The following is a 27,652-nucleotide window of genomic DNA, read 5'->3' on the forward strand; positions in this document are numbered from 1 at the left end:
GCCTACAACCAAGCCTCGGCTGTGCCAAACGACGGAGCGCCTGGGGATGGCCCCGTCCAGCCTCCTGCCCCTGCCCGGGGCTGTCCTGGTGCCCGTGGGCAGCTCCTGCCTGCACCCGCTGCCCGCAGAGCCCCAGCCAGCAGGAGAAGAGGGGAAAGCCCAGGCCGGAGCTTTCTTTTTCAGATGTGTTGAGTTTGCATTGCTGCTTTTTTTTTTTTTTTTAAAAAATACATATATATAGAGAGCTCGTTAGAAAAACTCCATAAGGGTTTTTTCTCTGCCCATTTTGGGGTTCCTGGCGTGGTGCACCCTGACTTTTTTTTTGGGGGGGTGGGAGAGGGTGGTTCAGCCACACGAATATCAAGCCCATCATGCTGGGGGGGGTGTGTGTGTAGCACAAGTCTGGGTGCAAAAGCAGAGCCAAGCGTGAGCAGAGCTGTGGGTTTCACTAGCATTTGAGTTCAAACTTAGGGGATTTAATAAGAAGAGAAAGGCGCGTGTATATATTTTTCTACAGGGACAATTCATTCAGGAGGTATTTCTGGGCGTTAGGGTAGAGCTGAGAGGCGCATGAGGCAGTCTGCTTGGTGGCTTCATTTTCAAATGCTGTATTTTTTTAAAACCTTTGGATTTCCATCAGGAGACTTTTTATATTTCTTACCTTTCTCGGACCAGTCTGCCTCGTGCCAGGTTTTTTGTTTTTTTTTTTTCCCGGGAAAGGGGCTCCTATGGAGTGGGAGACCTTTGTAAGGCTCCTCTTCCACTGCAGCACCGCAGAGAAAACCCCTGCCAAAATACTTCCCCCGCCCTGGAAGTCTTTTTTTTAAAAGAGAAGTCACTGACTTGAAATGGGGATCTTCTGGGGCAGGGGGGGGCGAGCGTGGGGTGTCTGTCGGGGCTGGGTGTACAGCTGTACAGTGTATCATATGGCGTGAGGAGAACCATTAGGCACTGCTTAATTAATCGCCCGGTTTAGCCGGCAAGGGGATGCTGCCGGTTCCCTCCGCTGATCCCTGTGGAGTTTGATGTAGAGAAACCTGATGGACACCGCAAGCGAGAAGACAGGCCAGCGTGCAGATGCAAGCTGCTTTGTTTTTCTCGGTTTCAATGAGACCTGAATGTTTTCTAGTGGGTTTTTTTTGTAATTTTTCTTTTTCTTTTTCTTTTTTTTTTTTTTTTTTTGTAATGTCAGTATTGAGAGAAAAATAAATAAATAAAGTATTTTAAAAACTATACTTCCTGGGGGTGCGTTGTGGTGTGAGAAGCTGGGCCGTGCTCGCGCAGGCAGCGGGGATGGGGCTCTGCCAGGGTCATCTCCACCGCCGGGTGTCTGGGGCCTTCAAGGCTGCTAAGGAAGGGGGAACTGGCCTGGTGCCCGGGAGCCTTGAGGCTGGTAGGGAGGGGAACAAGAAATCTGTTTGGTTTGCCTACTTGTTGCACGGGACCTTCAAGGCCTGATACCTTCAAGGCCTGATAACTAGAGGAAGGGAACAAGTAAGTGACCCGTTGGGTCACAGAGAACGGCTGCTCCCCTCATAAAGTGGCGTTCGTTACGCTGACCACATTGCCAGGGGTCGGGGGCAGGGGCTCTGTGCCCCCCCTGGGCTCCCAGGACGTGGCTGACACGGCCGAGGAGGGGCTGCGGGCGGTGGGGTGCTGCAGCTGGGGATGGGGTGGCGAAGGGGGGGGGTCCTTGGTGGGTGGCTGGAGAGGTGCTGGTGCCCAGCTCTTCCCAGAGGGGCCCCGGGGCGGGGGGAGAGGCAGCGGCACCCAGGGAAAATCCCGCTGATAACCCAGAAAGTTTGCCCAAAAGCTCGCAGCTGGAGCAGCCCACAAAGGCAGGCGATGCGAGCAAAAGCCACGGCCATCGTTCCTCGGGAGGGGACCGGGCAGAGGCTGCCAAGCCCCAAATGGGGGCCGTGGCTCACTGCCCCCTCCCAAGCTGACCCTGAGGCGCCCACAGCAGCCAGGGCCGGGGGCGGCCACCGGGCCGAGCGGGGCTGGGGGGGGGGGGCAGAGCCAGCACCGCCCCCCGGCCGCGGGGGCTGACAGCGCTGCCGGGGGTGCCCGTGGGGCAGGGGATGCCCCGGGGAGGGGACGCCCTTGGAGCAGGAACACCCGCGGGGAAGGGACGCGGTGGGGCAGGGGATGCCAGCCGGGAGGGCACGTCCGTGGGACAGGGGGTACCCGCGGAGGACGGGTGCCTGCGGCGGGGGGGATGCCCCGGGGGCGGGGGTAGCCACGGGGAGGGGACGCTCATGGGGCGGGGGGTGGCCAAGGTGGGCTCCCGTGGGGCGGGGGTGGCCACTGGGCCCCCGTGCCCGGCCCGGGGTGGGACGGGGCCCCGCGGAGCGCGGCCGCCGCCTGCCCTCTGCTGGCAGCAGCGCCTGCGGGGCCCGCAGCGTTTTGGGGTGCTGCAGGAGGGCCCCCATCCCCCGGGTCCGGGACCAGCCTCGCACCCCAGCGCCTTGGCCGGGGAGGGGTCCCCCGTCCCGCACCCAGCGTGGCTGGGCTGCGGTCCCTATCAGTGCCCCGTGGGACCCGGCTGTCGGGCTGGGGGGGGATGTGGGTCTGGGGCGACGCGGGGCACCCCGGGGGCTCAGAAGGAGATGCCGACCGCGGTGGCGATGAGAGGGCTGCCCTCAGCCGCCCCCCTCGCCAATCCCGCATCATGCAGGGTGAGCCCCAGTCGCCAGCACCTCCCTCCCCCCAGCAACTTTGGGGGTCCCCAGTCCCTGCAGCGAGGTGCTGGGCGGGGGCCTCCCTGGGTCTCTGCCCCTGGGAAGGGGCACAGCCCGGGGCCAAACCCAGACCCCGGTGCCAACTGCTCTCCTGGGGCTGCTGGGGGGTTCATGGGGGTGGGGGGCCCACCCAAGCTCCCCAGCTGCTGCAAGTGCTGATTCAGGGGACAGCCTCGGCCCCCCCAGCAGGCTTACACTGCCCGGGGCAGGGGCAGGTGCTCTCGGAGCTCCCGTGGGTGCTGTCCCCACCAGGAGCCATGTCCTAGAGGTAGCAAGGAAGAAAGATGATGTTTTGCAGCCCTTCTGCTGGATTTAATTAGCATTTGCAATTAGGAGAGGCAGCAGGGAAGACAGGCTGCCGGGAGCCGGGACATGCACCCCACCACCCCATGCCCCGCTTGCCCCGGCCTCCACAGCAGAGATGCCAAAAGGGATCTTCCCCCAGCGCTGGCTGGGTGGTGGCAGTCCCAAACCGGCGGGGAGGGAGAAACCCACCCGCTGCCAGAGCTGGGGAAGGCTTTTGGGAGAGTCCTGGAGGGCTCCTGGGGCAGGTGCAGGGCAGCCCTTTCCCCAATCCAGGGTGGCCAAAAGCGGCTGGTTCCCGGTTCCCCCCCTGGCTGGAGCTGCCTCTCTGGGCTTGTGCAGGTGAAGCAGCGGGACACGGAAGCAAAGCCAGCTTGTCTCCCTGCAGCGCGGCGGGGAGAAGCGCAGGCAGGGAAGCAGCCCAGGAGTAGAAGTTTCCAGGTGCCAGTTAACCCAAAAAAAAAGGCAGGCGAGGGGCAGGGGAAGCACCAGCCCTCCCATCCTCAACCCTGCTGCCATAGGACGGCCAAGCGTCCCCACCGGAGCGAGTTCTCGGAGAGGGGTGGCACGAGGACAGGGCGCGAGCGCGCAGAAGTAGGACAGAGCACCTGAGCTGCCCACCCTCCCCGGGGGCCTGCGCGGCCTCCTACCCCAGCAGGAGGTTGTGCTATTTAAACACAGCGTTCCCAATTTCTGCGCGTTTCTCCCCACTGCTACGCATGGTCCCGTCCTTCCACCATTTTGAGACTCCCCTCTCCCCTTCAGTCTAGCTGGATGGATGGAGACCTCCAAGACCCACCTGAAACTCGGCTCCGCCCAAGGCCTGGGGCACCCTTCTGCCACACAATCCGCATTTAACCCTCAGTTGCTGCACCCCCCCCAAAAGCTGACAGCACGTGGCCACTCTGTGTGTCCTACAGCTATCCCCTCAAACGGGCTCCCCCCTTGGGCTCAGGGCTGGGCCGTATCGAGCCCCCTGCCCGGCTCCCGTGTGCATGACAGGACCAGACCCAGGGCTTCTCTCACGTAAAACACAAAGAAGTACAGCAGTAACACATTTTTCAGTGTGGAGAAGGGAAAATAAACCCAGGAGCAAGGCAGCGAGCTAGAAGAAGTGGAAAGGAAGAACGGTGACCAGAACCTGGCTACGAAGCACGGGGCACAACACGGGGCAGGCTGGCACCAGGGAGCCACGACTGTCGGCAGAAACACAAGGGGACGCATGAAATGTTGTGCTGAAGCTTCCCTCCTCCCAAACCACAGCGGTGTCACACCGCACCACAAAGCCCAGACAGCCCAAGAGCCCCCTCACGCCTGCCTTCCGGCGGGGCTGACCAGAGCGGGGTGGCCAGAGAAGCCCCTTGCTGCTGAGGAGCCAAAGCAGTGGGAGAGCCGACAGCTCACGGCCAGCACAGGAGAAGCAACACCAGCGACCTGCTGCCAGGCGCTCCAGCTTGGTGCTGCCAGCCAAGCCAGGGCAGTGGAGAGATGCTGCCAAACCAATTTATTCTGTTAACGTGAGCTAAGAGGTGCTAAGAACGAAGGGCAACCCCATGTGCAGCACGGAAACGGACATCCGGAGGGACTGCACCAGAGCGAGGAATGCTCGGACAGCACCTGAGACGCAGCTTTACAGAGCGTGCCAGCACCACACAAAGGAACTGCCAGGGCCTGGCTAGAGTTTTGTGGGATTTTTATTATTTTTTTTTTATTATTTTTTGTGTTTTTTTTTTTTTTTAATACAGGCTAGCGTTGTACCCTTTACTAAAGCTGCTGATTCTGCCACATAAACTAGAACAGAAATTTCTCAGAAATTAAGTTGGTTCCCCTCCTTGTTAACTCACTGTCTGCCTCCCAGCTGAACAACAGTCTGGATTTGTGTTTGCAGAAAACATTCCCTGTACAAAGTCTGACGTGCAGCTACACCGTCCTAACTGAGGAATGAAGAAGCCGAGAGTCCACTGAACATTGGATTTTTCCCGGTACAACGTGGCCTGATTCGGAGTTTGGTCCACCGAGGACAGCGAGTTAACCATAGAGATCATCGTCGTTGTCTTCACTGTACACGTTGCCCCCGCTGCCACCTCCTGTGCCTTGGCTCGGACCAGCGCCACCCTGGTTGCCCGACGGGAACCTGCGTGCAGCGGCGCAGAAGGGGAGAGAAGGAAGAAAATGCTGTTCAAAAGCCTCCTCGCAGCTCAGTGCCATCCCCTCCCTCCATGCCAACACCATGGTGCCAAGGGGGACAGGCAGGAGGAATGGGATGAAGCCTTACGGCAGGTCACGCAAAAGGCTCACGTGGCTGCCGCCTGTCGCTTGTGTTAAATGTAAAAGGGTTGATGGACTTCAGGAGCACTAACAGAGCAGCTACAACCAACCTGCAGCACAGCCTACACCCACCACATTGTGTACTGGCTGCTGTACACGCTGGGGAGAATGGGAAAGCGCGGTGGAAGAGGGGTTTGTTACCCGGAATCCAGCAGGAAGCTGCCTCAGTGCCCTGCTCTGGGGCCGGCTGAGCCACGCTGCCCTCCCCCCACTCCCCCAGGGTTACCTGAAGCTGCCAAAGCCACGGCTCTGCTGTAGGGTCTGTGCAAACATCTCGTATTTCCTGATGTCGTTGTCGCTGACAGAGCGGCGAGCAAAGCGCATGGCCTCCTCAAAGTGATCCCTGCGTATCTCGGGAACCGGGTCATCCTCCTCCACTTCCTGCAGCAGGACAGAGGGCCCAGGTGAGCTGCGTGCCTGAGCTCCGCAGCCCGACAGCTGCCCACAGCCCCCCTCCAGGCCAGGGTGCCCCAACACCCGCCAATGCAGGAGAGGGATGCTGCGTGAGCCCGGGCTGCAGCAGGGGCCTTCCGAGCAGCGCTGACAGTGAGGCACCCCAGGAGGGCCTGACCCTCCCGCAAGACGAGAACGAAGTGCTCCAGCTCCGCGCTCTGCGCCGAGAGCCCACTCGTCCCCGTCCGAGGATTACAGAGAGGAAGACGTCGCGCCTCACCCAGGGGCAGAGGCGGGCTGCCCGTCGCGTGGGCGGGGGAAGCTCAGAGTGCCCCACTCACCATGGCGGAAGGGTTGGTCTGCCTCTCGCGTTCTCGCCTGATCTCACTCTCGATGGACTCACGGATGGCCAGTTTGCAGGCACGCTGGCAAATTTCTGTCAGGTCGGCCCCCGAAAAGCCATTGGTCATCTTAGCTAGGAAATCCAGGTCGACATCCTAGTGGAAAAAAAAAAAAAAAAAAAAAAAAGAGGCAGGCCTCTCCTTAATGCCTTACGGTCTCAGGTGACAGAGAGGTGTCTTCAGATCCCATGGTACCAAGGTGCTGCCTTAACTTTGTCCAATTTTGAAAAGATCAGCTGTTAAGGTTCTTGTTTCTGGGAAAAGTTAACCACACATGAAGGCAGGCCACGCTCCCCACACACCCACCATGAATCCACAAAGCAGTGCTCTGCACTTGTGGATTTAGGATTGTGTGATTTGCTCAGGTCTCAGCATTAGGAGTCAAACAAAACACTGTCAGGCTGCAAATGGAGATGGGGCACAGGCAGACCAAGACAACCGACCTCCTCCTCCTTCCCCTCAACTGAGGAGGCAGTCCTGCAACCTCCTTTGAAGCTTTCCTTCCCAACAGAGCCTAACAAGGTCAGCTTGACATAAAAAAGCTTGAGCTCTCACTTGACATCTGCTTTTCTCTGATTAACTATCAGTTGCATTATTGCCTGCTCCCCAGGCAAGGGATGTAGCTCTTGCCTGTGATAGAGTTCAGCAACAATTAACTGCAAAGCTTCCTCTTCAATTTCCACTTCCCACCCCCGTGTTCTACATTTACTTTTCTTTCAGGGTACAAGAATCTCTTCCATCTTGCCATAACAGGCTTTCCTGTTCCCGCACCGTGGGCAGAACTCCTCTATGTGACAAAGACCTGCTGTGCTTACACACCGACACCTAGTTTCGTTGACACCTAGCCTCAGAGCTCAAGCCCCCCACCTCTTCATTTCCATCCTTCAGGGACTGAAGGTTTCCCAGCTCTGCACTGCGTGGAGCAGTCACCAGCCCTCTGCTCTGTCCCCAGCTCATAAGGAGCATGTGCAGCACACAGCAAACCCAAGTCGGACGCAAGTCAGGGCACAGACCCTACCTTGGCAACTGGTGATTTCCTCAGGTTGGCCTTAAGAATAGCGACCCGGGACTTCTCGTCAGGCAGGGGGATGTAGATGAGCTGATCCAGGCGGCCGGGGCGCAAGATGGCTGGGTCAATGATGTCTGGCCTGTTGGTGGCACCGATGATGAAGACGTTCTTCTTGGTGGACATGCCGTCCATCTCTGTCAGGATCTGGTTGATGACGCGGTCTGCAGCACCACCACCATCGCCGATATTCCCACCTCGAGCCTTTGCGATGGAGTCCAGCTCATCAAAGAAGAGCACACAAGGGGCTGCTTGGCGGGCCTACGAAAACACGAACAGGAACAATTAGTCCATGTTAATAGCATCCGGTGAGGAGCACACTGATTTCACACTAAGCCTACGCTACCATTAAAGCAGCTCAGAGGAGCACCAGAGTACTGCTGCTGCAGGAGACCTTGGAGGAGCTGCTCCAGAACAACTTCCTGCCACACAAATCCTCACTTAAATTCTCCTGAACAAGCAGCTGAATTTCCTCAAAGCTGTGAGCATTGTGAACCAGGCAGGAGGCTGGTAACTCCAATGGCTAGAGGGAAAGCTGGAGCCAATTTGCCTGGACTAGAACTCTCCCTGCAAGACCGGGGGACATCAACTGGTCATTTAGGCACTCAAGTATCAGTAGGGGAGATACACCCAATGGAAGGGGGAAATCCAATCGTTCTCTTCAGCTACCTAATGGTTAGTTATATGGAAAAGGGAGCCAGATCTTTCTTCAGGGTGTGGAGTGAAAGGATGAAAGACCACAGGCACAAATGGCTGTGAAGAAAATTCCAGTTAGAAATAAAGGAAAAAATAATTTATTCACAATGAGAGAGCTCAAATACCAGCACACAGGCACAGAGAGGTCAGGGATTCTCCACCCTTAGCATGTATTCAGGACACAAGGCCCCAAGCAACCTGATCACATTTCCAAGTTATCTCCCTGCTCTGGACAAACAGCCGGACTAGATGGCCTCTGAGGTTCCCTCCCAACCTCAATTTTTCTCTCTCACTCTCCTTCCAACTTCGTGCTGTCCACCTTCCCTGACCACAAGAGCGAGGATTCCCAGGATAATCCATGCAGATACCTTCTGGGACAGGAGGTGACACTATCTACGGGGCAAGTGAGCAGTAGGCATGAGCTCCTTTCTAAGCCATGTATACTGCAGGACAAGAACCCACAGGATATTTTGAAAATCTGTAGATGGTGAGGGCTAATGAGGTGTCAAGGTAAATTTTCAGGGATGTGGAGGTTATCTGTGCCATCCTAATGCCAGCCTCACTGCTAAGGCACTGGGGCATTTATCATCCTGTAACAACAGATGCAAACCGCAGCCAGAGAGAACAGTTTAAATCACTATGTTGCTGAAGAGGATTAATTCCCTAACATCAGGAAAGCAGCCCCAGCTCTCAGTGCAAGTGGGGAAAACACAAAAGACACAAACAAGAATCAAGCCAGTAAGACAGACGCAGTGGAGACAAAGTTCTGGGGGTACCTCAGCACAAATACTGCCCAGGGAGCAGAAGAAACACTTACCTTGTCAAAGATCTCACGCACGTTGGCTTCAGACTCACCAAACCACATGGTGAGCAATTCTGGCCCCTTGATGGAAATGAAGTTTGCCTGGCATTCGTTGGCAATGGCTTTGGCCAGCAGTGTCTTACCACAACCAGGTGGTCCGTAGAACAGAACCCCTTTCGATGGGGTCATACCAAATTTGAGGAACTTGTCTGGGTGCTCCACAGGATACTGAAGGAGAAGAAAACAAACAAAAACCTCTCATGATGAGCCAGAACAGGCCTGTACCTCAGAACCACGGAATGGCTTGGGTAGGAAGGCACCTTCAAAGATCATCTAAGCCAACCCCTCTGCCATTGGAAGGGACATCTTTTTCTAGGTCAGTTTTGGTTTTCCTCCTACCAGAAACACTACCTGAGCTTTCTGATGGGTTAAACACAAGATCCTGCCTGTTCAGGGCCACTGGAGTTTTTAATTGACACTGGTTTGAAAAGCACCGCAGCTGGATTGGAAAGCTGCCTTAAACAACCAATTTACCTCTAAGAACTAAGTACAACTTCAGGTAGTTTTCCAGCACACTTAACCCCAACTTCACTCTGCCCTGCAGAAGCAAAAGGGAACAGCTCATTATCTCATCTATTCACTCTGCTCTCCAGAGAGAGGCAAGGTGTCCAATGCGAGCATTTATCCTCAGCAACGAGGTCAGAGATAGGTGATGATTTTAACATCAGAAAATGAGATTGAAAATTACATTCTTTTATTGACAGACAGGATGTTTCTACAGTGACAACTGAAAGCAGGAACGTATCAAGCCCAAATCATCCCAAGGCAGCAACCAGGAGTTTCCACAGACCATTCATGACTTTTTGTCGCAGTCTTTCCCTTCGTAGAAGGTTTCCCAATTACTTGGGGGACGCCCTTTGGAGGCTCTCTGTATGAGAATCTTCACTCACTTTCTGGCATATAAAGCCACCACGTACGAGGATTCTCAGCAGTGGTTCCACTGCTGGTCTCCACTTAAGAGAAGCAGAACTGCTGCTGTTTCTGCGTGTAGCACAGCGCCCACCCAAGACTACACTGTAGATTCAACTAAGGAAAGCCTGATGCTGCTTCCCAGCACCTCCCTCTCCAAGCTTCACTAAGATGGAACAGCATGGTATTTTTAGTCCATTACAAGCAAATACCATAAAAACCTTTGTGCTTACCCTGTTCACAGCCCAAACAGCAATCTGAAGTAGTTCTGGATTTTATTATTAGAACTATTTTTCAAGCTGACTAGGCAAAAATCTGTTGGAAACCCTTACCTGCACAAGCTCCTGGAGTTCTCTCTTTACATCTTCTAGACCACCAATATCTTCCCAAGTAACTTGTGGCACCTCCACTACAGTCTCCCGAAGAGCAGAAGGGTTGCTCTGGCTCAGAGCCCACTATCATTAGAAGAAAGCATTAAATGAGTTCTAACACATCATATTCACTTGCTTCAGATAAGCTATCAGACTTTGCACCCAAAAGAAAGAGGGGCACTCCTGCATTACCCTGAAGTCATCCATGGTCACAGCCAGCGAGTTCATCACTTCAGCATCAATGGTTTCATCTTCTAGGTCTATGAGATCCATCTTCTTTCTGATAGCCTGAAGAGCAGCTTCTGAGCAAAGAGCAGCCAAGTCAGCACCAACATGGCCATGGGTCTCGTTTGCCACCTGAAAGCAGAGCACTGACTATGACTCACAGGGATACAAGCAAACGCTCTGCGAGGGCAATGCATGCTCTGGTCACTCACTGGGAAATGCAACAAAGCTCTCAAGGACAGGAACATGAGTGTTTTGCTGTGAATTCAAGACAAGTGCCACCACGTATTTAAAGGCAAAGACACTGCTGTTCCACCTCCTACTTGAAGTCAAAGCTGCAATCTGGAATTCAGGTGGTGTGCACAAAGATAACCCTGATGAATGCAGGACAGAGATTACAGGAACCATCCCGTTTACACATGGTGTCCAGTGTCACCACAATGCTCACCCAGCTCTGCGTGAGCTGTTTCAGGTTTGCTTTCCTTTTCAAGAGAACGCCACAGCAAACAAACCCAGGGGGACAGTGGCAAGGCACTTCCAGACTGGACTGATACACATTTGCTTCACTTAGCCATGCCATTATTAACTAGTGAGTATTTTTGGTCACTGATAAACTAGTTAGAAGGAAGCCCAGAGATCACACATTCACCCAGTTTCATGCTGTCCTAAATGAGCAACTACATTTATGCAATCAAGCCTTAACAACTCTTGCACTACAAAACAGAGCATTGGGAACATCTGCCTGCAGAGATAAGCTCTCCTAATAGCACGCTACTCACCTGTTCCAGATCCACATCATCAGCCAGTTTCATATTTTTTGTGTGGATCTGCAGGATCTCCAGGCGCCCGGTAGCATCTGGGATACCGATATCTACCTCTCTGTCAAAACGACCTAGGGAGTACAAAACATATGTTGAGCTGCTGATTCTGTGAACTAGAGGAGCTGCAGTTGCTGCCTTCCTCTGACTGAACAACATGATGACAAACCACAAAAACATACAAACTCAGAAAATGCCAGAGCGTTGGGTTTCTCTGCAGCATCTATCAGCACAGTAGCAGAGTCAGATCAGAAAAGAAGGAAAGGCTTTAGCCTTTTAGGGGAGGTGAGAATACTGTATTAACGAGAGTTCAAGATTATAGGACAGAGAGGATTGCTGGTTTAGTACTTTTTCTGAGCCTCATTTTTAGGAAAATGTGCTTCCCTGAATCAACATACCATGACACTTTTTTGTTTATTTCTACCTTTGTGTCCTCATCCCAAGAGTCGCAAATACTGAGAGATTTCGTTTTTCAGAACTTTCACAGCAGTACCCAAGTGGTGAAAAACATGAACTGCCCCAATATCTGGAGAGGCAGGAAACCTAGGTATTACTGCAATATCAACTAAGGTACATACACCTGTCATTTTCCTCTAGCCATAGCTGTGCATTCAAGTGGCTCGCTACACATTTAAGAGGCCATTTTCCCCTGCACACTTGACTGGTTTGCTATTACAGACTTTTCCAACTGGTCATACACCAGACGTTCATTCACAATGCAAAGTTTTGAAAACCTGAGTCTCAGGAACTACCGCACCTCTCATCAATAAAAGAAAGAAATCAGACAATTGAGAGCCTTCTGAAACCTAAAGCACGAACATCGCCTTAAGCATTTACTCCTTCAGTGTGTCCTGAAATAGCTTCACCTAATAGAGGCTAGCACACTTTTCCACTTCAAAGTATTTTTTCACTTCTACAAGTTCCAACCTAGTATGGCACAGAAAATGATACCAAAGGCTGGAAGCCTAGAAATGCATTTCAAATAAGAAACTATTGACTTGTCTCCAGCTGATGTCACACACAGAAGACGTTTAGTATTAATTTCTGCTCAACCATTCCAAGGCCACTGAAGCACAGCCTGTAACAAAGTATGTGATACACAAGAAAGTGACTGCAATTGTGGTTACCAAATCGCCTGAGTGCTGGGTCGATGCTGTTAGGTCTGTTGGTAGCTGCCATAACGATCACGTGCGCTCTCTGTTTCAGTCCGTCCATAAGAGTCAACAGCTGAGACACTATGCGACGTTCCACCTCTCCATGTGTCTATGGAGAGAGAAACCAGTGGTTAGACCAAAAGCTCTACAACAAAGCACAGGAGCTAGTACTGCACCAGAGCGGACAGATATGACAGCCACAAGCTGTTAAGAAACATCATGAACTACATCTGATTCTTTCCACATCCAGCTGAAGTCAGGTGTTAAGTTAAATACTGCTTTACCCTGTAGTCAAATGCAGAGATTCACGCCAGCTCCTACCAAAAAGGATGTACTACTTTACCTTCTCTCTCTTAGGAGCAATGGCATCCAGTTCGTCAATGAAGATGATGGCAGGAGCGTTCTTCTCTGCTTCTTCAAAGGCTTTCCTCAGGTTGCTCTCAGACTCACCAGCCAGCTTGCTCATGATCTCAGGACCTGAAAAATAGTGGCACTGTGGCACCCAGAAGAGAGGCAGCTAGCCCCAAGACAGGCAGCTGAATTTTTTTTAGTACACCGTTCACATGGAATAATCTATACGTCAAGCCAAAGCAAATACTATCAACTGAATTCAATACATTTGCAGCTGAACAGGCAAGAACAGCATGCAGAATGACTTTCTATTCTATTTCATTATTCTGGTGTTCTCAGTTTACTCTAACAGAATGCGGTGCTAGTCAATGAGCTACCTTTAGGTGCCTCTTTCCTTACCCTATTTCACACTTGGTGAGCTTCTCTGTAATGTGCCACCACACACTGTTAATGCCAGTCTAGCTTGCAAGAGAACCAATCAAATTATACGGTGATGAATTATCAGGGTAGGGAAGGAAAAAGCTCTAAGATACTGAAGCTGCCTTTAGCTTACGTTACACAGGTATACATTTACCTCTATAAGATCCTATAAATGAGTATTAAAAAAACCCCAACAAAACAAAACCAAAAAACCAAAACCCCAAGCCCCATCTCCTCTCAAAGACTAAAACGGAAAAAAAAAAAAACAATGTAAGCACATCAATCCCAGGAGGGACAGCATTCCCCTGAGATCTCCCTCAACTGCCGAACACTCGTGCAGGCTTACAGATTTATTCTGTTTTTCCAGATTTTTCTATCATGCTGATGGGAGTGGTGATGAAGAGAAAGTATGCTTCTAAAAGATCCAATAAAAAGAAACCTGACCCTCAGGAGTGCAAAGCCGCTAGCTGACTGAAGCCTGCCAGCTGCAGAGCCACTGGTGAGGCCAGGTACTAAGAGTGTTTCATTACAGGTAACTCTCCAGTTCACACCAGCTCTGTCTACAACACTGCCTGCAGATCCAGGCTTGGGACCAGCAGACAGAATGCATCACTAACTCTGACAGTGTTATTTTTATTATGCAATAGAAGTACAAGTGTCTAAAGAAACGGATGGCTCATTAGCATTCAGTGACAGCTTCCACACACTTTAGGAAGTATATGACAAGGGTGACATATGGTTAAAAACCAGCCTATTTACATCTGATATCTTAAGACACAAAGCAAGTCACTTCCCTACTGCTGCTCTCTGCTATGCCTTTGCTATCACCTTCATGGGTCTATGTGATTGCTATCAGAAAAGAAAAGCAGCACTCCTTAAGTAAAAATGTTCAGTTATTCCAGCACTGACTGTAAAATGGGACAGCAAAGCAGTGAGAAAAATTCAGAATTTGGTTCTTACTGGATATAAACCAGTAACCATCTCAACTGCTACAGGTGAGAGTTACCAATAGGAGGTTCTGTCACTTGTAGCTAAGTCCCAAGGTACTCATTATAGCTTTCAGGAAAGTTCCTCACAATTAATGCTATGTGAAACAAAACAGGTCTTTGTGCTTTACTTGAGGGGAAAGAGAAATCCACAGCAGATCAGCTTCTTTTCTGAATGGAACATGGTGGCAGCAATGGAAGCAAGCGTCCTGCACCCATACACTTAGAATAATCTCAGCACTTCACTCCCAGCTGTGCCCTCAGCAACACAAATGAACACCCAGACGGACAGACTCCAAGTGCCCATGCTGCAAAGCTGCCTTCCAACCACCCTGCTACAACACAATCAAGCGTAAGGGAAGTGCCGCTACATATGCTTCCACACAAATGGCCTCCAAGTGTCCCCAGAGGCTCACTTGAAAGAGGTAAGGAGGGATGTTGGGGAGACAATGCCACTCTACAAGCCCTGTTAATGCCATTCATTACCATAAGACAGATGAATGAGCACACAGCAGGTCCGGGGACAAAGCAGCCACAAAACTTACCGTTGATCAGGAAGAAGAAAGCCCCCGTTTCGTTGGCCACTGCTCGGGCAATCAGCGTTTTACCAGTGCCAGGAGGACCGTACAGCAGGATCCCACGTGGAGGCTGAGGACAAAGGCAAAGGACTTAAGTGGTGAGCTACCACCTGAATGCCTAAGTAGCTTCACAGTGAAATTGTAAGCCTTTGATAAAGCCAGTCCGAAATTGTGATGCAAACTCATGCAACAGCTGTCATCCCAGCATTGCTATCAACACCCTTACTACTTTGCATGACACACAAATAAAAATCTTGCCAGTAACTGACAGCGCTGATTCAAAGCATCACTCTGCTTTACAAGTTGCTAGTACTTTCATCTGTGTCCAGAACATGTAAGGAAATACTTTCCTAACATCAGCATTAAACAAAAGCCCACAAATTACTTATTCCAAATGCTTCGTAAACCTCTGACATCAAGAGTCATCTGCAAGGACACACCCATTCATCCACCTGGTGCACACAGGGACTTACCTTCACCCCTATGGCCTTGAAGAGCGCAGGGTGTCGGAGGGGAAGTTCCACCATCTCTTTGATTTGAGCCAGCTGCTTCCGGCAGCCACCAATGTCATCATAGCCCACTTCATTCAGTGACTCCTCTTCATCCTATCCAGGAGATACATTCAATGTCTGAGTGAAAACAATAGTTCAACAATCCCTCCCAGTCTACAGAAGCCAGGTGTTGTGGTTTAGCCCCAGCCAGCAGCTCAGCACCACGCAGCCGCTCGCTCACTCCCCCTGCCCTGATGGGATGGGGAAGAGAATCAGAAGAGTAAGAGTGAGAAACACTCCTGGGTTGAGATAAGAAGTTTAATAATTGAAATAAAATAAAGTAAAATAGTAATAATAACAATATAATAATAACATAATTATAATAATATACAAAGCAAGTGATGCACAATGCAATTGCTCACCACCCACCAACCGATACCCAGCCAGTTCCCGAGCAGCGACTGTTAACCCCAGCCAATCCCCCCCAGTTTCTATACTGAGCATGACACCATATGGTATGGAATGGCCCTTTGGTCAGTTTGGATCAACTATTCTGGCTGTGCCCCCTCCCAGTTTCTTGTGCACCTGGCAGAGCATGGGAAGCTGAAAAGTCCTTGACTAGCATAAGCAGTACTTAGCCACAACTAAAATATCAGTGTGTTATCAGCATTCTTCTCACACTAAATCCAAAACACAAGCCTGCCACTAGGAGGAAACTTAACTCTATCCCAGCCGAAACCAGGACACCAGGAAACCAGGTTTCTGCTTGTAGCCATTTCTTTGCTGTCTTGAGATTCTCACTTTCAGTCTTCCTTGTTTCTTCTCTGATTGTTTCTTAGTTCTGTTTTTCCAAACATACAAAAGGAACGGCCTGCACATACCTGGACCTCACTGAAGCCCACCCTCTTGAATGACAGCCTCTGCTGCCAGGTTCCCTACAGACTCCAGTGCAAAACAAGCTCTGCGACCCTCTGACGTGGCTAACAAAGACAGCAATAGACAATGAAGCTCAGTATAAAATATACTTATTCCTTAAATTGTAAGTGATATCTCTAACTACTTGATATATTCTAGCTATAATACAGTTCTCAGATGGTAGTGTTGTCTTTCGGGATTGACTCAAATTAACAGAGAATATTAAGATCCAGACACACAGATAAGATCAACTGTAACCAGCTCTTCCAGCATAGCTCTAGAGCACCCATTCATTTGGCTGTCCAAATCTCTGCTGGCCTTCATTATCTGTACCATTAGGCCACATTAAAATAATAAAATAACACAGCCTGGAATCTTAGAGAGGCTCAGCCCAAGCACCACTAACAGAAACTACTACCTCACTCGGGGTCTGGCCCTATCAAGTGCTGAAGGTCTCCAGGTCTGGAGATTCCTGCCCTCTCTGGACCGTGCTCCAGGGTTGGGGAAACCTTTTTCCTAGTATCCACTGGGAATTTCCCTTGATCCAGCTTATGCCGCTGCCTCTAGTCCCGTCCCTGGGCACAGCTCTCAGAAGAGGCTGATCATCTGCCCCTTCCCATCAGGCAGTTGCCATTAAGCCTGGCCCTTTGCTTTCCGCTCTCCAGGCTGCACCATCCCACTCTCCCAGCCCCTCCTCACTCATTCTGACCTCCAGCTCCTCATCATTTTGGTGGCCTTGGCTGGACTTGCTCCTATCTGTCTCTGCTGTGTCCTGAAGAGCCCAAACTGGGCCCATGGGGGGCCCAGATGCAGTCTCACAAGTGTCACATAGAGGTGAATTTTTCAGAAGGCAGCTAACTACAAACCAGCACTCACCCCGATTTGCAGGTAGAAAAAAGGCACTTATTTTATGAAGTACACAACCACCTTAGCTCATTTCTCTGAGATTTCCTACTCAGTAAGGTGGCCAAGACCTGATGATGAGACACTCAGGGTGCCTCAAGCTTGGGATGCTCAAGGCTAGACACCTTAAGGGACAGGGGAAATTTTTTTCGAGTCAACCATTTTGGGATTTCAAATTTCTCACTAAAAAAGCACTAATTGTTTTCTTTTGACATAGCATGAAATTTAGCAACATTGTAAGCTCTCCCTGCTATGGATCAAGGGAACTTTGGACTTAAAAGATGCATCTAGGTCCAGCATGAGATATCTGGAAGCAGATGCAAAACCAGCTGCTGCCAAAGTACAGCATCTCGTCAGGAAACCTACACACTAGTGCTATCTCAGCATATGAGGAAGGACACTGGAAGTACCTTTCTCTGACCACCTTCAGCAGCAGCTCATCTCCTGAAGCCAGAGTTTCTAACCATTACATCCAATACACAAAATGCCAAAACAGGAACTGCAAACACAGCTGCTCCCAAGCACTGACACAGAAACAGATTTTGGACAGAGGGGATTCGGTAGGAGAACCATGTGGCAGGATTCTGCTCACCTCTCGTTTGATGGGCTCTCCTTCACAATGGATCACCGTGTCCGGAGCCACTATGCAGTATGGACTCGGATCTGTCTCCACCACTTTGAACTCCACTGCACGCATCCCTCCACGCACCAAGAAGATGTCACCTGTAAAACCCCACACTTTAGTAGCCTGCTGCAACAGAGGACTGCAAAATGTCGACCCTTGTACTACCAGCAGCCTGAGAGGACAAGGAAGTGGGTTACACAGGCAAACACTGCTGGCATTTGTAATGCTGCTCTGCATTTTAAACTCAGCTGCATGTACTGTGACTACCCGAGCACCGTTTAGATCCGCAGCAGTTAAAAGTTCTCAAATTTCATCCAGTAACAAACAGCAAACAAAACCAGCAAACAAAAGAAAAGAATACTCTCCCTAAATACAAAACACAAAGGCAAGGAATCACATTTCTTTTCCATTCAGTTTCAATTTAACATTTCTAAAACAGGCAGAGAGCCCTAACTTAATAAAAATTCATTTTCAAGTTATAACCAGTTGTTACTTGTTACAACTGGTCATTTCCAGAAGCAGAATAATATATAATACTGCACTACGAACTCCTGGCTAAACTGGGCTACAGAAGCTGGATAACTTCAGCTGGTGTTTATAGTGTATTAGGACCTATTTGTTCCAGCAGAAGTGCTACTAGCACAACTCCAGAAGTGCATTTGGTTTTTCAATGCACTCTCCCAGTTACTCAATTACTTTGAAGAAGTGAATTTAGTCAGGGTGCCAGCTGGTATACCCAACCAGTTGATCAATATGCGGGCAATTCCCCAATTCCATCAAGTGGTAGCAATTTAGTTTAACAAGATTTTCTCCTGAGTTCCACCTGAGCCTTTTCAGATGCTCTCCCATCTCATGTAGCAAAAAACCACAGAAGAACTATCAAGCTGCTCTGCCAGCCAGCAGCAGCAATCACCCTTTCTTCTGAAGATTGGGAAAAAGTGAAATCAGCACCAGCAAAATCTCACGCTACAGATGCCAGTCTAACGCTTCACAGAGATCTGTGCAAGCTTCTAGAAATTCTCTTTACTCAGTCTCAGGACTAGCTTACACTTGCTGCCATCAGGACCTCAGTAACAGGCACTGTTACCTTTCCTGATGGGTCTGTATGCTTCCAGGAAATACGGCTTGAGATAGACCTCAAATAGGTTCCCTGTGATCCCTTCTACCGTGTCATCAATGGGCAGCACGTGGATACGTTTGCCGTATTTCACATCTGGGCAAGGTTGGATGCTGCAACAGAAGAAAACTCCAGTTAGCCACATCATGCTGGACTTGCACCCGAGCCTGGAGAAGGCAGTGGTGCCCCTTCCCAGGCCAGTACAAGTGCCGGAAAGGACCCTCCAAAGCCCTGGTGAGACTTCTCACCTGCATAAGAACATTTCAATGCTGAGAAGGCAAAAATCATGCCCATCGAGAGCTAGTCTTCACAACACACACTGTCCTTCACTCCTCTCAGCCCTGTCCAAGGCCGCTGGGGAGTTTCATACTTCCTTCCTACCACCCTGCTCTTCTGTAGCCCCCCCTTGCCATCCCCAAGGAACATTCACAGGTAACTAATGCAACCTAAAGACCTATGAGAGTAACGAGCTAACTTTTGTTTCAACAACAAGCTACTGCTGAACCAGCTGCAAGGGAGAGGGAGCTGGGCGAAGCTCTTTCTTCCTTCCTCTCTCTAACTTACTACAGAGACCAGAGCTCCTATTGCTGACAACCCTGATTCTGAGCAGAGGCTCTCTCAGTACCAACCAGGAGTAACTAGCTTGCAGTCTGCCAGTCCTGCTTTGTGGAGGCTGACATTCAGGTTAAAGTCTGAAGGCCCCTTCCCCTTTTTTAAATAAACACTACAGTTACTATTTTGCAGTATAGGACAACAGCCTACTGTAGCAATAGCTCAGAGTATCAAGGTATGGCAGAAAGCTCAAACTGGCTTTGCCACCTAAGAAAAGCCTACATGGAACTGCAGCTGAGCATGCAACTTTTCATATGTGACTTTTGTTAGAGACTCTTAATAGATTCTTTTATCATGTGCTTTACAAGAGGAATCAGCAGAAAGGGTAAAGGAAAAGACAAACTGCCCCAGAAGGAAAACCGTTGCCAGACCGCAAGCAGGAAGCAATTAGTGCATGAATCTGGGTTTTGGCAGAAAACAGGCCACAGAAAGTAACACGATAAGCAGTTAAGGATCAGCAAGAAAACTTTGAATGCAAGAGGTTTGAAAATTCTCTGACCCTTGCAACAAAGCATTTGGAAGGCTGACAACCACTACAGACACAGTCCTAGCAGAGAAGAGGAGAGCACAAGCTGAACTGTCACACTAGGAACAACTCCAACAGTAACCTTGCATCAGGTTAAAGTAAGGATCATCTTTATTTTGAATCCACAGACTGGCACAAAGTACTGTTCAGTTCCAACTACAGCGGTGTGTATAACTTGCATTTTCTAGTGGTAGAGAAATGGGTGGAACAGCCTCATTCCTCTCCTCTACAAAGTTTGTATGAAACACATTTTGCATTTAAGATTATTCCAGGTATCACCCCAGGAAGTCTAGTGTCAGAAACCAGGCTCCAATTTTCCCACAACATGCAGGATATTCCAGATTATGAAGATGCTCAGGAGGAAGAGCTGTCAGCCCTCCCATATTTAAGCCTGCAAAGTAGCACTTTTACGCTTAAGAAATGCTCACGCATTCCCCCCCCCCACTCCCATCACAGAATGGAACCTGTCTCCCATAAGCCGAGATGTGTACTTCAGTGCCTTCCCAATACTTTCTGCAAGTGCTGCACAACAAAACCCCTGCAGTACTTTTTAAGCATTCCTAATTTTAAAGTTGTTTTTATAACAAAAATCGGAATATAAACACCCTTTGGTGATTTTTAATCTTGCTATTTGACTGCTTCATGTTTTTGTCACTCATGTCTAGCAAATTTTAACTTCTGTTTGCCATAGGTCAGCTCAGCTTAATGCCTTCCACAGTTAACACTGTAGACATTAAAAATTTAGACAAGAAAAATTTGCGAGTTCACCTGACAATGTAAATTTGGGAAGATGACTGTGACAACAGTGGGATGACTGAACCACTCAATTTAATGACAGGACCTGGGCTCTTAAAGGTCCTCAAGAGACTTCAAGAATCTTTAGCATCATTTTCTAGTGTTAATCTGAATATGCACAAAGGCAGAAACACATGCAGAAGTAAACGGAGATCCCTGATGTGAGCCATGCACTTGAAAACATTTCTGTGATCTCCTCTGGAAGACCTAAGAATACCTCTCCTGCAGATCCTGTCTCTGCTCTGACTCGATCAATTCAGAGCCATTACACAAATTATTTAGGCAACCCAGGGATACGCAACAGTTAGCAAACAAGTCCTCACCTGATCACGTCACCCAGACGCACTCTCAGGTTGTTACGAACAACCCTATTCATGCGAATCTTCTCATCTGAGCAGGTATCATCTGACAGAACAATGCAAACTGCTTCTCTCCTCTTCTTTCCTTTTAGCAGAACAGTGTCTCCTCTGAACAGCTGCAACTCATCCATTTTTGCCTGTGAACAGTATCAGCATTAGAACAAGCTCTTGACAAAACATGAATTCAAGCATTTGAAGGAGAGTTACTTGACTTTGGAGAATTACATCTTGGAAGCAATATACTAAATCCTCAAGGACAGAGGCTCCCACTACACTGGTCAAGAGCTAATCCTGAAGCCAGACTAAGGACACAAACTCAACTGGATCCTACAAACTGAGAATCCAAACACATTTTATCATGGAAGAGTGTTAGGAAACAAGACAAGATGACCTTCCCTCACTCATAACAGCTGCAGCTTCTGACACAAATATTTGGATTCATATTGCAAAGTTACATTTCAAGTTAACACACAGCAACAGCTTGCAAATTACCAGATTAAATGCTTTGTTTTTATAGATTACGCACCTGGGACAGTGACACAACACTGTTATCTTCATTGATGGCTTCATCAACAATTAACCGATTGGGCCTGTTTTTCTGCTTCAGAATAGCAGTTGATAGGTCATCCGCTTTAGAACTGGCCAAGAAAACAGAAATTATGAGGCTGAGTGATACTGCTCCTCCCTGTCCAGCCACCCCCCTGTTTTCATCTCCGTTTTCTACAGGTTTCTTTGTTGTCTTGTCTTTTAGAAGCGATACTTGTTTGTAAGACAAAGGAGAACATTTTTCCCAGGCACCAGTTCCAGGAGCTCAAAGCACAGTATTTTCTGTCAATAAATATAGCTACTTCACTGGCCTCAAATGGAAATAGCTGTGAAGCTACCTATGAAAAGAAGTGGTCTGTGAGATGTTGCTGACTGTAAGATGTTTTGCCTAACAGAATTAGTCAGACTCATCAGAAATCACATGTAACCACTGCCACGGAAACAAAAGTTCAAGTCTATTTGGTGTCAAATCCCAGATAAATAGGGGAATTAAAGGACAATGCTGCAGCTCCCCTGACAGGAAGAGTTTTAAGAGTTTAGGCTGTTGAGGCCTATTAGTTAAACCTATCAAGCCAGTAGAAATAGTCAACTGCTCATGAAAAATGGAGTTTTCTTTTTAGGATATAAGCACTTTTTTAGGATATAAGCACCTTTCCACAACACCTTCACAGGAGTCACTGCAGCTCTAGCCCACTACACCACAAGAAATATGACATAATTCATTAGCCTTGACAAAATGAGGCAAATCAAACAGCAAAGAAATGGAAGGAAGGCAGATTAAGTAATTTCCTTCAGAATCTAACACAGCAAATAATTCACTCTATGAAAGAAATATGAATTTGAACCAACTGATTCCTGAGGAGCTCTTGGAAGCTGTACCTCAGCCTGCCACAATCCCAGCTGACTGCTGTAACTTCCTTGGTGAGCACATGACTACTTTCTCAAAGTATTCCAGATGTGCCAGTGTCTAAGGTAAGAACAGAAAACTTTGCACAGTTTGGTTTGATTCTGACAAACGAAAGAAAATAAAGTCTTCTTTTGTCCTAAACAAGCAGCAAGCACCGGCACAGAGTAGGAAGCTTTGTGGACAACGGTGTTGGCCGTACACTTTGGCTCCATTCTGCTCTTTTAGGGACAGAATAACCAGAAGAAATCAAACCTCGAGTGGAAGTGGCAGAGCAAGCAGCTATACAGCATGAACGCAGACCGTGGCAGCGGTGCGTCACTTGGCACGCTCACTGCATTTTTAAAAGTACATCAGAGAGGGATGACATACCTACAGCATGATGTGACCCAAGGTGCCCCCGCCCCTCAAGACAGAGGTTTTTCCAAGACAGACTATGCTGTATTGGCTCCTTTCTCGGACACTTAAAAGAATACCAAGCAAGCCTATGAGGGCAGATGACTTGTTTCCAAGAGGTTTTCAAGCTTTGCATAAGCCCTGGTAGAGACAACATTATTTTAAGTCAACAAAAGGAGGAGTTATAAAACATGTCTTTCCAGGACTGCCAGCACTGGGAAAGTCGTGTTTTCCTCTCTTCATTGAAGAGTGCAAGAGGTAAGACATTGAAAGGGGTGGATATCAATGACCATATTACAGATCCATTCTCTGAACCCAAAAAGACACAAGAAAGGCTGCTGGATACACGCTGGAAGGAGCTCATGAATTCCATCTTCAACCTAAAATGCGGTCTCGGTAGAGTCCTAAAAGATCTGGGATTTCCAGGAAAACTGAGAGAGCAGTAAGAAAACTGAACCAATACATTGCCAGGTCAGACAGGATCTTGTGGTTAAAAGAGTGGATAAAACCAACAACCTACTTGTAAGGACCTTGCATTAGCTCAGCATTAGCTCCCGGACACTGGAAATTAATTTAGGAGGCAGATTTTAAAACTTGAGCCAAGGGACACCAGAAAGAAACAATACTCCTATTTAGCCTGTTCAAAGTGTGAACATAAATTGTACCCCTCTGCACACGAGATGTGGATCCAAAGGCCTTTGATAAGAAACCGCTGCCAGACTTTGGCTACATGACCTGTCACTGAAACTGAGTGGCTGTTCCTCAGGATGCAGAGACTGCCATGCAGCCTAAAAGCCAATCTGGGACACAAGATTAAAAAAAAATGGAAGAGGAACTGGGCAGCAAGTGGAAGCTTTTGGACCAAAATTGTCAATAAACCGACAGCCGTATAAATCTGGAAGGGAAGTTCAGATCCCTCCTGACACATAGCAGTGCTGCAGGGCACAGCAAGAGGTCCGCTTGGTTCTGCTGAATGCAAGAAAAAAGTTTTAGTACTGAAGAACCAAATCTACAGTTTCCTAAGTAAGAAGGGAGGGCTGGATCAATGTTGTCAGTACATTACTGCACTTAAAGCAATCTGAAAGCTTGGAGGCATTAAAAATGGAATAAAGGTCTCCAAGAAACAGCATGCAGGCATCTACGTGCATGTGGTCAGCTTCAGTTATCTGACCTGGCAGTTCTGCAGACAAAGAAACAAAGGTGCTACGAAATTACATGTCGGCTGCACAGGAGAGTGATGTTAATTCTCCTACAGACATGGGTAAGGACTTTGAGAGATAAGCACTACCCATCTTCCAGTAGCAGTTTAGATTATTATTATCATCACCACTTGCCCTCATTGCATCTCTCCTGGGGGTTCCTCACGCTGTAACCGAGATGATGGAGCAAAATATGCCTCAACCACGCTCAGACAATCCCTGTCATCTGTGCATCAGAGAGCCTGAACTGAAAATACCAAGCAGGAAAGTCCAAGGCATGGGCTGGGACTTCTCCTGCCAACTTTCCTAAGCATGCTGGTGAACTTCAGCGAAGGGCAGGACAGACAGCTAGGCCAGGTAATTTTTAAAGCTCCTCAATGAGTTTCCTGACAGAGAGAGCCTGGTGCAAATCCTCCAGATCATCTCCCCTACTCATCCCTTTTGTCAGCTCCCTCACACACCTTCCCTCTCACTCCTTTCTTTCACTGACTCAACAAAGAGATAAACTGAACACAAAACGCAGCTTTAGAGCTGTTTTGGAATTAAAAGGAAATTCAAAGCCTGCATCAAGCCTGCCCCTAGACAGAGGCCTGAAGTGAGGACACAAACCCCAGCACAGCTAATGGCCAAACTTGCATACAAAGCGCAAGACATCAATAAAATTGAAGCAAGTATGTACTAGCCCTAAAGACCAAAATAACAGGTTCCCGGTTCCCATCCTCAGCCCCTTTTCTCTCTCAGTAAAGCAGTCCAACAGCCCCATTTGACACAGGGAAGGGGCTGGGGGGAGACTTTTTAGAACTTACATCACTGCACTGTTTTTCTGCATCAGAGCTCCCCTCGTTCAGCATGTGATAATGCCCAGAGGCTACACATTATGGTGGATGGTATGAAGAGCAACAGCAAAAAAGTAATTACCAATTAGTGATTCTTCTGGAAATAAGTACCAACCTCCAAAGTTCCTGCAAGTCTGTGCTAAAAATATAGTGGAAAGGCACTGACTCAAACTGATTCCAGCTGCAGTAATGAAAGTGAAAACAGTCATGCCTTCTGTATGCTGTAAGGTGTGCCTTTTTATCAACATCCTCATGAACTCGCTTCTGAGATAAAACCTGTCAGTGGTTTCTTACCATCCTGAACATCCATGTTACAGACTGAACCGGTAGGTCTTTTGAAAAAAAAAAAAAAATCCATAAAACATTTTATGCCTTGAAGCAAACAAGTGAGGTATCTGATGACTGCAGCCTAGAACAGCCCATTACAACCAAGCGGTGAGTTCATACCCATGCTCAAGATGCCAAGGTCCCAAACACTATTTCAAACAGGCAGGCACATGAAAATAAGAATGCCTTCAGAAACCACACTCTCTTAGCTCTTGCAATGCTCTTTAGCACTGAACTAAAGCTAAATTTGGCAAGATGGCGGCCAGCAGCATTGATCCAAAAATGGCAACTAAAAAGCAACTGTTTTCCAGTTGCAGAGTAACTTTTGTTGATTCCTATGTGGTGAGAAGAACTTTGTCAAAGTAGCAATTTCTTCTTAAAGACACTGTTCACCTCGCTCAGCTGCAAAATACGCCTCTGAGACCATCACTTCCACCACAAGCTCTACCACGGACACTGAAATCTTGGCACGCCTTGCTGGAACTGACTCAGTGAGACCGAGCAGGTCTGAATTCCAGGAGTTGCAAAAGGAAAGGAGAACATAAACAAGAAGACAGCAAAGGGATCGAAAGTGCCTCCGGCAACACCAGAAAGTCACTTCAAGTATTCTTGGATTTGGGAAATTTATCTTCAGGTTCTGTTTTTACTCCTCCCAAGGGGCAACGAAGTGGCTTGTGCACGTGGGCGGGGAGCCGAGAGACCACTATTACCCAACTCATTTTTGAGAAGCATGAAAGATGATCCCCAGCTTGGAACTGAACACAGAGTGAGGCAAGACACCAGAGACGAAAATATAGCCGATTGCCTCAGCTGCCACAGAGGCCAGCCCGGCACAACATGTCTGCCTCTGCTAATGCCAAGTCACTTGCTAGCCCCGGCCCGAGGGCTGCTGCGGGGAGGAGGCCGGGGCATGCCTCTCTCCCCGCTCGGTGCCCCGCCAGCCGCTCCGGGGCCTGGAAGACAAAGCCCTCCCTGGCTGAGGCCTAGCCTAGGCGGGACAGCCCGGGCCACACCGGGGCACGGCAGGAAGGCGGCCCAGGGCCCCGGGCGGGGGCACGGGCAGGGCCCAGCGGGAGGCCCGGGCCGGCCAGGCCTCACCCCCCCCCCCATGACTCGACACTTCCCGGGGAGGCCCGGCCGGGGCGGGAGGGGGGGGGGGGGGGGGGAAGGCGGCGCGCCGGGAGCGGCCCATCCCCCTCCCAGCACCGCCTCCGCCGCCTCCGGGCCTACATGACACAGCGGGATCGGGTGACGGATCGGGCCCGCCGCCGGGCCCGGCCCAGGCCGCGCCGCAACCGCGCTGAGGCGAGGTACGGCGGGCTAGGCCGGGCCGGGCCCAGCGCCGCCGCGGCAGGGCCTAGGCCGCGGCCTGCCGGCGGGCGGCCCGCACTTACTCGGATCCCGAGGCCATGGCGCTGCGGGGGGAAGGGGCGAGGGGAGGCGGGCGGCGGCGGCTCCTCAGGGCGGGCAGCGGCGGCGGGCGGCGGGCCTCGGGCGGGCGGCGGCAGCGGGTCGCGGCGCTTCGCGCTGACTGAACCTCAGAGCCGACTCATCGGAAGGGGGAGCTCCGCCCCGCTCCGCCTCGCCTGCCTAGCAACAGCGTGCGCTAACCAATCGGAAAATTCGCCCGGCCAGCGCCTCAGCCAATGGGAGGGGCGGAAGCGGGGAGGGCGAGGAAAGAAAAAGAACGGGCGCTCTCGCTGCTCCGCCCCGCCCCGCTCCTCTTCCCGTCCCAATCGTCACGAGCCAGGCGCAGCACCCGCCAGCCAATCGCAGCGCAGCCCCTGCCGCGGCTGTTCTACCGGGCAACACGGGCCGAGCGGCCAATGGCAAAAATTCACCAATGGGAAAATCCGAGAGGGAAGTCCCGGGCGGACGGCCATCCGGGTGAGCCTCGCCTCGCGATTGGCTAGTGCCCGAGGGAAGGGAAACGGACGGCAGGGTTGCAGCCAATCAGAAGGGGCGGGAGGCGGGTGCTCGGGGAGCGGCGCCGTGCGCCGGGGCTCAGCCGGCGGGGAGGCGCCGAGGGGGCTTCACGCCCCCGGCTGCCGGGGTGTGCGGGGGCCCGGCCCTTCCCTACGCCCGGAGCCACCCGCATCCCTTTTTTCCCCCTAGTTTATGTTTTTGGCCTTTTTTTCTTTTCCCTGCTTCATTTTTTTGGCAGGACCGGGGCTCGGGGGGGGAGGGGGGGGGGGGGGGTCGTCCGGTCGGGTCCCCGACCGGACGACCCCCCCCCCCCTCCCCCCCCGAGCCCCGGTCCCGGTGGGCACTCGCATCCCCACGTCCCCACCCGGGCGGCGGTTCCTCGGTGCCAGAGCCGCGCCCGCCGCCCTGGCCCCGCTCACGCCGGGAGAACGGGATAATTTTCCCGAGGGAAGGGGAAGCCCCCCCGCCCCGAGGGCCTCGGGGCGGGGGGGGGGGGGGGGGCACAGCAGCTCCCGCCTCACGCTGCTCCCCATGTTTGTTGTCCTCTTTCCTCTCTCCCACCTCGGCCTTTGC

General features: G+C 50.4%; 1 protein-coding gene across 1 annotated transcript; it reads right to left on the reverse strand.

Moving 5' to 3' along the window:
• Positions 1 to 4,740: 4,740 nt before the first annotated feature.
• On the reverse strand, positions 4,741 to 26,597 carry VCP (valosin containing protein). Its single transcript, XM_075727027.1, has 17 exons — positions 26,548 to 26,597; positions 21,472 to 21,583; positions 20,910 to 21,082; positions 18,624 to 18,766; positions 17,504 to 17,634; positions 15,076 to 15,207; positions 14,570 to 14,672; positions 12,611 to 12,744; positions 12,241 to 12,376; positions 11,075 to 11,187; positions 10,263 to 10,427; positions 10,032 to 10,154; positions 8,746 to 8,958; positions 7,185 to 7,493; positions 6,107 to 6,262; positions 5,599 to 5,753; positions 4,741 to 5,178 (listed from the first exon to the last, which is right to left on the reverse strand). Exons 1-17 carry the CDS (start codon positions 26,562 to 26,564, stop codon positions 5,073 to 5,075), a joined length of 2,421 nt encoding a protein of 806 aa, XP_075583142.1. The 5' UTR covers positions 26,565 to 26,597; the 3' UTR covers positions 4,741 to 5,072.
• Positions 26,598 to 27,652: the final 1,055 nt, after the last annotated feature.

The sequence above is a fragment of the Pelecanus crispus genome, chromosome Z, assembly GCF_030463565.1.
Source record: "Pelecanus crispus isolate bPelCri1 chromosome Z, bPelCri1.pri, whole genome shotgun sequence".
In the NCBI taxonomy this organism is placed as follows: Eukaryota; Metazoa; Chordata; class Aves; order Pelecaniformes; family Pelecanidae; genus Pelecanus; species Pelecanus crispus.